Here is a 14,704-nt window from a genome sequence, read left to right as displayed (position 1 = left end):
TATTTTCAGTAATCGCTTTATTGTAAATCAAGTGAATCATAATTATTAACAAAAATCTGTTTTATTTTTATTGTAGTGCTTTATGATTTACAATGTTTTTTGTTTGATTACCTGGTGAATATACAAACAAATCTGATGGTTTGGCAACGCGGGGACAGGCAACATACAATTGGCCATGTGAGAAACATTGGTTTTCTAGATGAATTAGTAATGTTTGTCTTTTGTTATTCTTCAAATATGTTTGGATTTGTTCAGCTCTGCATGATTATTTATATATATATATATAATTGGCGTTTACACCCTGTAGAAAAACTACATTGATAGAAAGTTGTAACTAACATTTAGTTGAATTTCCCTAATTTTTTATTGCGGCAGCACAACGGCAAAGTATTGAGTCCATTAATTGCTCACATCGCCCCTTCGGAATCTTCAGCCGCTCATTTTTAAGAAGTTCCCAAAGTTGCTGTTTATTACTCGCTTGGGACTGAGCTGGCCATTCCATAACCTCAATTTTAATTGTGCGAAACCAACTCTCGGCCTTCCGACTCGTATGTTAAGTATCATTATTCTGCTAGTAGACCGATTTTTTGGCTTTTCTCTCTGCAATACAGTAAAATAACATTTTGCTTTATTTCCACATTGTCCATTATGTCATCAATTTTGTGTATGGGATCTGTGCCATAATATAAGAAGCATACCCTTATTTGTGTGCCCCATATTTAATGGTTTTTAGAGGGTAATTTTCGGTGCCAGATGGACGACGTGAATCCGCCTTACAAAACTATTTTGGACTCGTCAGTCCACAAAACATTACGCCACCTGTCAGTTGTCCAGCTAGCATATTTTTTTGCTTTATTCGTGGGCTGTGAGCTGCTTATCCAGCTTTCAGTTGTTTTTTACGTTCAATCATGTCAGACACATTTAAGTTCAATTCATTTTTAGTTTGTATGGTGGTCTTCATGGCGTTCTCTTTGAAGTGCTTTACAATTCTGCGATTGTCTTTCAGCAAAGTTTTTCGTATTCCTCCTCTTTTGTTCCGGCGGTTTCACAAATTTGATTGCATTTAAAACATGAAATAATATTTTGTATATCTGTGTAAAATCTTCCATCTGCTCCCAATTTCAGAAACTGCTTTCATTGTTCGGGGATGCAGTGCCTCGCTCTAACCATTATTATCAAAACAAAATTTGCGCAAAATTTTATTAATATTCCATATAATGTTGCATATAAAAACATAACGCCGCCAATAAAGTACTGTTATTGCCGTAGTTGCTAGATTTATTCAGATAAACTCAACGCATCTTGAATTCTTTAACCATTCAAAGATATTTGATGAAATTTTCTTTTGTATGATTTTTATGGAAAAAATAAATTCCTTCAAAACAAGGGTACTGCTATTTTCAAATTCACAGCTGTACATATAAATATATCATATTTTAATATACATCCATCATCATTCAGAATCACTGACAAGTGTCAACAATCGGTCTACGAGATGCACTTCCACATCTGCCGCCGTTACGATTACAAAGTATTGTACCTATGCATACATGTATATGTATGTATGTAGTGTAAATAGTGCTCCTCCCCTCAACTAATTCACTTACGGGCACATTGTGCGACTGAGATTTACGGCAGGCCTCTGCACCAGCTGCTGTCGTTCAGTGATTAAGTTTACGATTACGATTTGATATGCAAAATCCATCAAATACACAAAACCTTCCATTGAAAAGTATCAAATTAACACACAAAATAAACAAAAGTCAAGAAAAAAAGAAATAAAAACAAAAAAAAAAGATATGGCAATGAAACCCTCCGATTTCCAACTGGAACACCCGCATTGATGGATGACTTAGATAGGCAGGCCAACAAAATAAGCAACAAGGGAGTTGGACTGAGGCAGTGTTGTTGGAATAAACAAAAGTGAATGAAAGCGGACAGACGACAATGGCAAATGGTAACCGGCAGCTGCTGGAGGCAATATTTGAATGAGAGTTGAAAAATTACGATTTTTAAATGAGCCTAAAATTCGACGTCATCACATCCTTTGCCACTACATGCAGCGCACTCGGCACTTGTGGATATAAGTAGCACATTCATATATGAATCGTGTATTTTCCTCCATTATTTACATTTGTTCAGATATGCTATGTGTGCAGGTTCACTGTTCAAGCCGGCAAACTCAAATTCCTGCTGATATGCTTAGTGAAACCTATTGAAATCGCCAGCGAATGCACTGCAAAATACTCAACACCGACACACAGACACGTTACCACAAATGCACCGTAGAGAAAACAAGGACAAAAAACTAGTCCAATTTCGGTAATTACGAACGACTTCGCTTCTCACGTTTTGTGGCAGCGGCAGCTGTCTTCAGAGTGTGACGGTAGCAAAGCAGAAAAGCCACGTAGACTAAATACTTGACGTAGCCCTGGTGAAAGGAAACGAAAGGTGTCAAGTCGCATGATTGCTCTCATTGTTGAGAAAATACAGAAGGCAGCGTTTCTCTATGAATGTGATAGAACCAACTGTGAAGATAATATAATTAGAGTTTATTTTAATTTTTTAGCTAACAAATAAGGACTTTTTTATTCTCGTTTCTTTACATTAACTTAAGGGGGCCCGAAAAAGTGATGATTTTCAATAATTTTTTTATGCTAATGAATTGCTTTATTTTACATCATGTTTCGACTTGACTTAAGCAACATTTCTAAAGAAATATCCCTTTCCATATTGAACCATACCTAAAGTGTATAGATGATCTATATTCATTAAGCAGTAGGATTTTCAATATCGGTTCCTGCTTCTGGCTAGAACTGGGCATGTGTAAAAAAAGGTATTGAATTGTTTCCAACTTCTCCTCATTTCTGCAGCTACGACAGAAATCATGCGTGTAAACGCTTAGTCTCCTTGCATGATTTCCTATGAGACAAAGTCCTGTGAGGGCCCCTTCTAAGGTCCTAATTTGAAGTCTAATCAATTTTATAACACTCTTGGACGGATTTAGCTTTGGCCATGTTTGCCTAGCAATTTCACAGGTATTGACGCTAGTCCATCTTTGATTTGCAGAACTGATTAGTGCGTCCTTGATAAGAAGTTTACAAGTTGCGAGAGCTACCTCCATAAAATTACTTATGTTTGGCATACAAGTACCTTCTCTTGCAAGTTGGTCTGCCCCACAGTTCCCTGGTATATCTCTGTGGCCTGGAACCCAGCATAAGGTTATACGATATTGCTTGGCCATCTCATTAAGAGATTGGCGACAACGTAAGACACTCCTTGATGTTATTTGGAATGCAACCAGGGTCCGTAGGGCAGCTTGGCTGTCTGATAGAATGCAGATATCTATTGATGATATTCTGTTTATCTCTAAGAATTTTAAGGCTCCATAAATAGCGTTTATTTCCGCTTGAAAAACACTACAGTGATCCGGTAGTTTAAGGGTTCACTGGTAGAAAGCTCTTCGCAATATAACCCTGATCCTACACCGGTGTCCATTTTAGATCCATCCGTGTAGATCTTAATGGGTGTGTTGGGTGTTGGATCTTCATTAAGCCATTCCAGTCTAGAAGGGATTTTCATTAGGAAATTCCTTTCGAAGCAAAGAATGGGAGGGTGATAATCACAGTCACTGGATACATCCGTGTAGTTGAATGTCTATGTGTGACAGTCTTCCATTGAGTACTCGCTCTGAGCCTTAAAGCGGAACAGGCCGCTGAGTATTTGCAGAAGAGATCTAGGGGTGGCAGATGTAATATGATCCTTTTTTCAAAAATTTAAACAAATTTTTCCATTACTCGGTATTATTTCATATTTACTCAGTACTCGCTACTTTCTTTGATACTAGAAGTGAGTAGAACTATTGATTCTAATGCTACATCGAGTGAATATTCCGCCAATGAATACTGGTAAAAAGAACAAGAACAAAAATGTACGTTAGTGTGCATTGCAAAAAAATATTTTGGACTTATTTCTGGCATTCAAGTTGAGTTTTTTAAATTATTCCTATCTTCCTGCAAGCAAAGACAACCCGAACCAATCAAGGTTCTAAATTCAATAGAAGCGAACTAGTTAATTATGTCAAAGGGAACCAATTTGGTAGTACTGAATTTCCTAGCTTTTTAGCTCGTCTAAGCGTTGAGAATTGAATTGATGGAATACGCACATGCAAATGCTGAAATGAACACACATACACAGTTAATTAAATACTTTTGTATGTATAGCTTAAATATTCTATTACCTATAACTGACGAATTTTTCTTATTTACTTCCACTCTTAGCTAGGGGTTTAAATTCAGGATTTTTTTCTGTCTTCTGATTAGATTTTTTGGCAGCCCAGTGATAGGTGGTCGCCCTTCCTCAAATGCAAGGGATACCACATGTGAATGTATATTACTTACTTACTTAATATTGTATAGACAAATGTATGTACATTTGGTTGGCGAATTTTTTTTTTTTTTTTTTTTTTTGACATTGTTCCCAGCAGATTCGGATTCTACATAAAATTATATTATAGGAAAAAAGTCCGCCAAAGCATAGCTCTAAAATCAATTTCGAGCACCCCAAATTTGAAAAGAAGCCATTTGTAATTAATATGAAGATGAATATTGACGAAAGTATTATGAAATCTTCTTTTTTTTAATATGAACTTGCACGTGGTAGGAATAATTTATTTTTTATATCTAGTTTTTATTTAAAGAACCACAAGATAGCGCTAAATGTTAGAAATATATATTTTTTTATTTACTCATAATTTGCTTTGTACTGTCAACTTGTGTTTCTCTAAATAAAGAATATATATGCAAAATTTCTTTTCTTCATTTAATGTTGAGCATTTTCTTCCACTTAAAATAAAAGAAACTTATCAACGTCGTATGCAAAAAAATCAACATGGTTTTTAAGCGACTTTCACCTTTTATATTAGAATTGAAAAGGCAATTCTATAGATTAGAAAAATATTAGATAAGAAAAAGATTTCCAAAAGTTCTGACTAAAACATTTAAAGTTTGCATGAACATGTTTTTAAATTTTTTTTAGTTCTTGTAAATTTTTTACAAAGCTGTCAAGTCAAGGTTTTTGAATCATTTATAAAAATTAAAGATTGTAATTTTATTTAGAATCTGAATCTGCTAGGACCTGTGTCCAATCGTTTCATGCATATAATTATACATACCCTATGATCAAAAAGTACCGGGAACGTTAAAAAAAACAAACAGAGTTAAATTTCAGGCAAATTTATTTTATCTCCTTCAAAATATAACCCGTCTGAAGCAAAACACATATGCCAACGTTTAACACAGTCCTCCATGCTCCCCTGGTAGGCCGACGAAGAGATGGCCTTTAGCTCCTTCTTCGCATTCTCTGTGATCTCCTCTTTAGACTGAAATATCTTTCCACGAAGTAGTAACTTTAACTTGGGGTCATACAGTGCCTGCACGATGGTATTTACTCGGTGTTTGGTCAAATAATTCAGCACAATTTGGGCTCGGTGCGATAGGCTTTATCAACAAAATCCAAGAATTGCTTACTCACATTTCCGGCCGTACAGCATCTCTTAAACGCTTCAAAACGGTTAAATAATATTTTGCCTGTCTCGATGGAAGGTACTCATGGTACACTACACCTTGGCAATCGAAGAAAACAGTCAACCACTGGGAAGGTACTTTTTGATCACAGGGTATATGTTGCGGCGCCTCGTTTGTACCACATGTTATAGAGGTCACGGGCTTCAATTTCTGACACCAAAAAGTTGCTTATTATGGCGCCATCCTCGTCTTTGAAGAAATATGGGCCGATTATTTCTCCAGCCCATAGGTCACACCAAACGGTTGTTTTCACTCGATGTAATGGCTGTTCTTGAATGACTTCAGGTTGCTCTTTAGCCAAAATACGGCCCTACATACTTCGCCGGCATCTTTGCGCAAAGTGTGGCCTTTTCGGTTAAATCGTCTGCATTTGATTTTTAGTCCGATTGGGAATTCGTTGGTTGAATTAAGCAACCCTTGTTTTTAAGTAACGCGAAGCCACAATATTTTCAAAATTTTACGCAAGCAGGCGTTGACTGTTAGCAGCCTTTGGACAAGCACGGCTGTAAGCGACCAGGATTAGCAGCCATATAGCAACACCCATTTCGCATTGGAATTTAAAATTCGTTGATATGGTATTGGAAACCCATCTGTTGTACAACAGGGCAAACGCCGCACGAGCTTTGTTGATTCGGTTTGCGTTATCTTCAATCGTTCCACCGTTATTTTACTACAGAGGTAGCAAAAGTCAGTCTGTTTCTATAAAGTAAAATGGGAGTTTCGTTTTGCGTACAATTTAAAATAAATTTAGTCTTGCTAATGTTTAGTTTAAGTCCAACTTCGCTTGTGACAGCACTGAGCTGGTCTACATTTGTTTGCAGATCTGACCTTTTGACATAGAAAAGCGCACAATTGCATGATTATTAATTGGAATTTTTAGAGAAGCTTATGGTGTGGAAACTTATTAAATTTTAGTGCATTAAATAAAGCACAAGTTTGAAGTTGTTAAAAACTCGCTTTGATTTTGTATAACACTTTTCCCCTGGAAGTGTTGGGCATTTTCATCATATCATGAAAGAAATTGCCATGCATTCTAGAAACTCGAATTAAAAACCCTGGAAATTAAATAAAAAAAACACAAAACTGGTCGAAATGTTGATTTGCAGTCAATCGTCGCGTATTGTATCATATGATTGATACATTCAATTTTTTCCCCGTTTGATTTGCTGCTCTCGATTTTCTGAAGGCAAAGTTAAATTACTTAATTTTTATTTATTTAAATATTACTTTTTTTTAATAATTTTTTTTAATTTTTTGGCTTTCCAATAACTGTGCTTTTAATGCACGTAGAGCTCCCAACATGTTTTTGAATTAAATCGAATTTTTTGAGGCCTAGTGTCCTCCATTTAACTTTAAAGCAAAATCCGCGTAAATATTTTAATGTTGGAAACAAAAGCAAAATGGTACATAAAAAATGTACTATATGCGGAGGCTTGACTTGATTTTGCTTGTGTTTGTTTTTATTTTTTGGTTAACTATTGTTCGTGCATGAGGTAATCGGCTTAGAACCACATTTCATTAAAATTCAGTCGAACGCAAAATCATAAGTCAAAATCAATATCTTTTTGCCAAAAGCATCAGTGCGTGATGTGAGTAGGTACTTATTGGCAGTTGCAACAAAAAAAAAAACGACAAATAAAGAACGCCATATACTCGTAGACAATTACTCTCGCAAGCATGCCAATAAGTTTGATTCACAAATTGTGCAACAAAAAAGTTGAAGATCATGCTGGGTACTGATAGTGAGTCCTTTAGAGAAAATTCTATAGCTCCTTTCATATATAAAAAAAAGATATTACGAAATTTTATATCGTATTCAATTAGAACAACGGCGTCATGCTGACGAAATTCATTTGCCAAAAATGATAAAAGAGGCAAACGCATACATACCAAAGTTTGTAAGCATGAAAACTCATACAAAATATCTATTGACCATTGAGGTCAAAAATGTTGCCAACTTCAAACAGAAAAGGAAGTCCGCTTTCACTTAATTTTTTTTTTTTTTTTTTTTTTGGCAATGTAATAAAGCCTTTTGCTATGTAATCCTATAAAACCCAATTAATGCCTAACTAAGCGAACAGCGGAAATCTATATAGAAGTGCACGAGATTCAAGCAAATGTCGCATCCGGCTGACATTTTGTGTAGATTTACGTAATGTACACATATATGTATGTAGTCAACTATAAGTGTACATTTATTTGTTTTCGTATATGTGCATGTATATGTATATGAATTGAACTACATACCCTGCAGGGAAATGCACTAATACCGAGATGGTGCAATATTTCGGAAATTTGATTCCAACTGCCGCCTCCAAAATGTAATTTTCGTATTTTTATTTTGTGATTTCAGGGCCTGATTAACAATTAAACCACAAATTAAAAGGTGGCTTTTATTTATTAATTTGTTTTTTTACCATATTTCAACCTCAACTAGAAAGCTCACAAAAAGAAACTATTTCAGATATATTTAGGATTTACGTAAGCTAAGCCGATTGGAATGTATTTCCGAAGATCTAATTAATTTGACTCCGTTGATAAAATTTTTTAAACATTTTTTTATTGTGAAAATTAATTATACATATATGTATTATATATAAAATCTAAATTTTTGGAGATATTTTCAAATTTCATTTATGGAATCATGAATCTTAATATTTTCCCGTTATCATCGTGTCAGGACTCAAACTAACAACTTAATGCGCCGCTAATGAACGAAGAAAAAAAATATACAATATTTTTTTCTTTGATACAGTCTCGCTCTGAGCACTGTATGAACTAGTTCTGCACCAACAATCATTTCACTGGTTCAAATTTTTCCTACAGAGATATTTGCTTCTCTGTGTGCGTATATATGTGTATGCCTTTGTGCGCTTTCACTTATCCCTTACTGGCGTTGATATGCAACAAATTGCTGTGACATTTGGTTGACGACACGTATACGCACCGTTGCACCCGTTTGCTGATATCCCTCTCAATCATCCTATCAACACTCGATGCGCATTAATTTCGTCCATACAGTTTACTTGCTTGGCCGACTAAAGTTGGCTGAGTGGGTCAATGAGGAAGTGGAAGTGAATTTGAACTGATTAGTTGCGGATGCTGTAAATATTTTAGATATATAGATGGGTGCATGGTCTGCGTAAAGGGTGTGGAGTCCTTCAGTAACATTTTTGAAGTGGTGTCACATGAAGTTCTAAGATTCATAAGTAAGAGTGGCAATGTTGGAGAGTGGTATAGGATATTGAGGAGAGAGAGGAGAGCGGTTGCTCTCTCTCAATAAGCGCAAAATGTTTGTATTATACATGATGGAAAGAATAATGAGATGGCGCCTATCGTGGTCCCGTTACTTTGCGCTCAGCGAATTTGACAACTAGTTACGTGATTTTAGCTCCAGTATGGCAAGATTCCCGTTTTCGTAACTTGATTTAGCATTTTTTTGTTTTTGTTATTTTTATTATTTTTTGTCTCGGAGTTTTAGTTCTTTCTTCATGACATTTTTCTAACTGCTCTAATTAAAATGTCATGTTTATAATTTTGTAAAATATAATTTTTTTAATAATTATTTAAATAATTCACTCAGTTTTATTTAGCTTTATTTTTTTTAACATCTGGTGGCATTGCCCGCGATTGCAGGTATTGTTGGTGTTCTTCTGCTTTCGGCAGTCAAATCTCTCTCTCGCTACTGCAGTGTTGCCTAGCTTTGGATATAAAAATGCACTAAAATGCCCATTCAAAGAAAATAACACAACAAATTTTTATTGAATCACTTAAAAAATTTGTATGCGTGACAAATTGTCTTTAAAATGTGCGTTTTCTTAAATAAATGTATTATGCTTATGTATAATTTAATTTATGAGTTTTTTTTAAGCGAGACTCTTTTGTTAAGGGAACGACTTTTTTGCTATATTTGAAGTTATGTAACTAGATAAGGTACTCTTTTTGTAAAAATGTCAGTATGGTTTCTTTAGTATTTTCTGGTATTTTTTTGCTTATTTTTACTATGAATACACCTCTTGATGCCCTATGTCTCACTAAGGATTGATGACCGGAAGGAACGATTACACCTCTATGATTTTAATTCGCATTCAATAAATTCAAAGGCTTTTTAAAATGTGTAAAAAGGTTTTCAATCTTAAGAAGAGTTGAGAGAGGGGCATTTAATATTTTTGCATAACCTTAAATGGAGCCAAAAATTAAATTTGCACTTTCAAATTATCAAATTTTATAAGAGAAAAAAAATTTTCATTAGCACTAAAATCTTCTCAGAGTGGCCTTTTTTAAACTTCTTTTGTATAATAATACAGTTTTTTTTAACCTAAAGTTTCGGTAACTTTAAATTAAAAAAAAAGAAACAAACACGAAACTTCAAAATTTCCGCATTTTCGGTATAAAAAAGCACTAAATTTATTGCGAAGAGCAAATGGTTGGCAATACTGCACAACTCAGCAAACGTGACGTCACGTACGCTCTGATGGGCGCAATCTTCTTTCTATCATTCTTGGTATTATAATGAGAAGACTTAACAAATAGAAATACGAAGAGCAACTGACAGTAAAATCTATGCCCGCGAAATGCATCGGCTGTATGTTATTTGTGCTCATGCCATAATAAACGCTTCCTGAGTTTTATGTAGGAAGTATGTAGATATGTTTTTTATGTAAAAATGTATTATAAAGAGTAAAATTGCTAAATAGTTGTAAACGGCATTCTAAGTATAAGACAGAATGAAAATAGAGAATGCGACATTATTGTTTAAAATCTTTCATTTCACGTGTATTTAAAGTGTGTAGTGTAAACTCAATAAAGATAAAAGAAATACGTTTTTCCAAAATATCTCGATCAGAGTTCCACTAGGCGAATGTTTTTTTTAGAAAATTATGTATTTTCATTTTGCCATTAAATTTTCAGTTAAATGCTGACATATGACTTTTAGAAGTATTTCGGCGGAAAAACCATTTGGAGAGTAATTTTTTGAGTAAAAAATAATCTATAACCAGCTTAGGGCAATATTATAATTTTTTTGTCCTGAAGTGTACATATTAGCCTTTACCATATACTTTTGTAAAAAATAACTATCGGAAATTTTCAAGGATATTTTAGAAAAAAGTTTTAGGACCTTTTGAATGCTTACCTAGTCGTTGTGCATCAAACACTTTAATTGAATTAATTGTTTTGATTCCAAAAACTTTTTCTATTAAATGATACCCATGTTATTATTCTACATTGCGCCGAATTTTTGAAATAAAAATGTTTTATTTAATGAAATTTTTCATTTTTATTTTATTTATTTTTTTTTTAATTGAATTTTAAAAAAAGAAAAACTATTTCATTATTTATTTTATTTGTAATTTTTTTGTTTTGTTTTTATTGTATATAATATTTTTATACCTTTTTTTTAAACAACGCCAGAGAGAAAAACTAAAAACGCAGTTTTATTATACTTGACCCTTCATTTTGCGAGTGTATTAATTTTTGTATGTGTAAAATTAACTCTCATACTGTTTTCTTCACATTTTTCACCTTATTTGGAAATAGTTATTTGAAAATAGTTTTAAACAATTTTCAAATCAATACTTGGGCAATCAAAGAGTCTCTAGCAAGTCCGATCGATAATTTTCATGATTTTATCAACATTTTTGACGATTGCGCTACCAGAACGGAATGATTGGAGTCACTGCTTTGGTGCCCGATGCTATATAGGGTTCATTTTTTGTTTGTTTTCTTCTTTTCTTAGCTTTATTTTGAAATGCTGTAACCCACAACTGGCTTAACTAAGCACCAGATTGTTAAAATACTGTTTAAACCTTTTTTTATAATCGCTAACAAAAAGTTGAAAACAGAAAAAACTCATACTGCAAATGCAGTCTTTAACAGTCCGATAGTTGTCGCTTAGTCGATCGACAGAGAAGTGCTGCCCTGAAAGTATTCCAACAACAGTTAACAATGGGGCCAATGGTGCTTTGATGTGGGGCTGTAGGTTTACTACGGGTGTAAATGAGGTCATATTTATTAATAACACAATTGATAAACACAAACACTAAGATTTTTTAACAAAAAATTCGGCTGAAAAATAAAAGCTGGGTATTGAACCACATTATTTCATACTTTCAGCCCCATAAAATACACCACAGCTATTCATCGATTGCAGGTCTTATCTAGTCAACACTGTACAATACCACAAAATAAAAAAAAAATATGTGGTGGGGCAATGTTCCCATTTCTTGGACTTTCTGATGATGAAAGAAAACTAGATGTCTGGTGTGTTCAACAGTTCTATGTAAACAAAAACAGGAAACGTTTTTATGGAACATTTTAATCTCCCAACATTATGGATTTTGTTTGTCTCTTTCGAGTAATAGGGCAAAACATACTCGTAAAGGAGGGTCACAACAGGTTAAAATAAACCATAAAAATATTCATCATAAAATTCCTCTACAAGTCTCTTAACACAACAAATCTCAAAATTCCACTTAAACGCCAGAAATAAATCTAGAACCAAAAATGTGTGAATATTAGTTTCGTTGGTGTGTATTGAAAACATTGCTTTCAAAATATATAAATTACTATACACATTTTATTGACGCAATTACTTATAAAAATAGTAGTAGGAAAAGGGCCGAATATTTTTGCTCATCTTTGCATGCCCCAATTTTTGCCACGCCCACTTTTATTTTAATACATCGAAAAGCTCTATGGCAACTAGCTGCTGTATTTTACTGAGCACCCTGTTTCTTCTAATTAAATTCCGCTCATCTCTTGACATACTCACAAAGTCATACAAACGTAAGGATGTATTTATGTATATATGCATAAGTGTGTGTGTGTGATTGTTGGCAAGGAATTAATATTGGCATTATTAATTTTGCATTAAACTTGAAGGGAACAAAGTTGATTAGTGTCATTTACAGCCGCTGCAGTACAGTACGTACGTTCATATTCACACGTACATACACATACCTACATACATATAAAGATTAAACTTGCCCAGCTTACTACGCTATCACGGCTGTTAATTGGGTCTCAGCGCAACGAATATTGCTGTGTTAGGCGTATCGGCTTAAATACAATTTAATATAGAGAGTTTTTGTAGTAAACCCCGCCTTCCGCTTTATAAATCATTAGTTCACTTTGCCAAACGTTCACCTTGCTTGCTCTCTAGCATATTTGCTGCCTATTTAACTATAAACCTATATTAATTAAGCTTTACGTTTCTATGTGTGTATGTATTTATGCATGCGTTTATATGTATGTGAATTGATTTGAAATTTATTTACGCTAAACAAATTTACACCGTCTTGTTTACAGGTTCACCGGAAATGGCTTTCATTCATGCACTCGCAGCTGCTATGGTGACCAGCTTTATAGCGCGTGCCTGTCGTGATGGCCAGCTGGCGTCGTGTGGCTGTTCGCGCGGTTCACGACCCAAGCAGCTGCACGACGATTGGACGTGGGGTGGGTGTGGCGATAATTTGGAATATGCCTACAAGTGAGTAAACATGCGGACGTACCTACATAAATATTTGATTAATATTTTTAAACTTAAATTAAAAACAGAACAGTTGAAGCTAAATTTAGTGACTTTATTCTCTTAATTTCTGTTTTTGTAATTTCTATTTCCTAAAAATTTTCTTAGAATCCAAGAGAATATGCTATTTTACACACTGACATATATGTATAGGTCAAACTGGTCTTCCTTGATATTCTCTTTTAAATGTAGGCCTTCAAGAGCGCATGATGAGTACATGACTTACGCCATTGGATAATAAGGTAGTGTCAAAATCTCCCAATTTTTGGGAAATGCGCTTACGGTTGGTCAGTTGAAAAGAAGAGGAAGGCCAAGTTGTCCATCCTTTTCCTTATTTTTCCCTACTTCCCACTGTGCCTCGCTTACTCTTTCTTTTTACTATGCATAAGAGCAAAACTATCATTGTTCGTCTCTATAACTCGACGCGATCATTTGCCCATCCTCTTCTTTTCATACTTCTTACTTTACAAAAAAGGCGCACAACGTAATTGGGTGCAGAACAAAATAACTTTTGTTCGAAATTGTGACTCTATGTTGCAACTTCCTTATAATTCTTATATTCCTTACATGAGTAAAATATGTCATTCCATGTGATTGCAACTACTCCAATGCTAACTAACTCAATAAATAAATAGTTATTATGATACAATTAACCATTTTTTTTTTTTTTGAATTAAGTGATGATGTATGATTTTTATTAGTTTCTTGCTTTTTTTTCGAAAAATTTCCAACAAAAAGACATTTATTTATTATTATCTGAAACATCTGAAACATAAGAACAAATGTTATAAAAAAAATTATAAAATATTATATTAACAGTAATTTTGAATTACTTCTAAACTTTGTTATACCAAAATGAAACAGGCTATAAAACTGCATAGCCAAACATTTTCTGAAATTTCTGATAAAAACTGTAATTCTTTATGGACATTTATGAATGTTTACAAATGTTGCACAAAATTTTAATCTTAGATTTAGGTTTATGTTTATTTTTGGTTAGAATAATTTGAAAAAAAAGTCAAATTTGTTAATTTAGACTATCTTACTATTATAAAGGGTGATCAATTTAGAGGTATTGGATTATTAGATTGGTCGGTATCTCGTGAATAACTTTAGTAATGTTTACTTCCAATGCCTGAATCGAAGTCGTTTTATCCAAATCCACTGGTCTGAGACAAGAGATAAATTGCTCAACGAAATGACGACGCAGTACATCCATGGTTTCACGGGCTGTATGGCAAGTAGGGTGCGCAAAATACACTTATTTGAAAAAATACCATATGATGAAAATATATTTAAAAAAGTCGCCTCACTTTATTTACTTAGATTTTTCTTTTTAATTTGAAGTAAAGGGTGGTTCAATTTCAAAGGCCGATGTTGAATGTGAACCACACCTAAACGTCAACGACACCGTTGCACTTCTTTCTTTGAAATTATTTGAAAGAAAAGGTATACAGGTACGTTGATAAGCCAGCAATAATTGAAGAGCTAAAGGGTGAGATAACATTAACGGCATAGAACCTCAATTATGCCTCAGCGCTATCGAAAATTTGCACCATCGGATGGAGGTGTGCCGCCGAGGACATTTGGC

The 14,704-nt window shown here is 34.1% G+C and overlaps 1 protein-coding gene across 1 annotated transcript in view; it reads left to right on the top strand.

Annotated features, from left to right (window-relative positions):
• Positions 1-14,704, top strand: part of LOC129244151 (protein Wnt-5) — a 160,549-nt gene that overhangs the window by 66,053 nt on the left and 79,792 nt on the right. Inside the window, exon 5 of the mRNA XM_054881767.1 lies at positions 12,894-13,074. Coding sequence (XP_054737742.1) covers positions 12,894-13,074 — 181 coding nt within the window. The remainder of the gene's footprint in view (positions 1-12,893; positions 13,075-14,704) is intronic.

The sequence above is a fragment of the Anastrepha obliqua genome, chromosome 4 (assembly GCF_027943255.1).
Source record: "Anastrepha obliqua isolate idAnaObli1 chromosome 4, idAnaObli1_1.0, whole genome shotgun sequence".
NCBI lineage: Eukaryota > Metazoa > Arthropoda > Insecta > Diptera > Tephritidae > Anastrepha > Anastrepha obliqua.
Note: the sequence above shows the minus strand (reverse complement) of the source record. Positions and strands in the feature narration are given on the sequence as shown.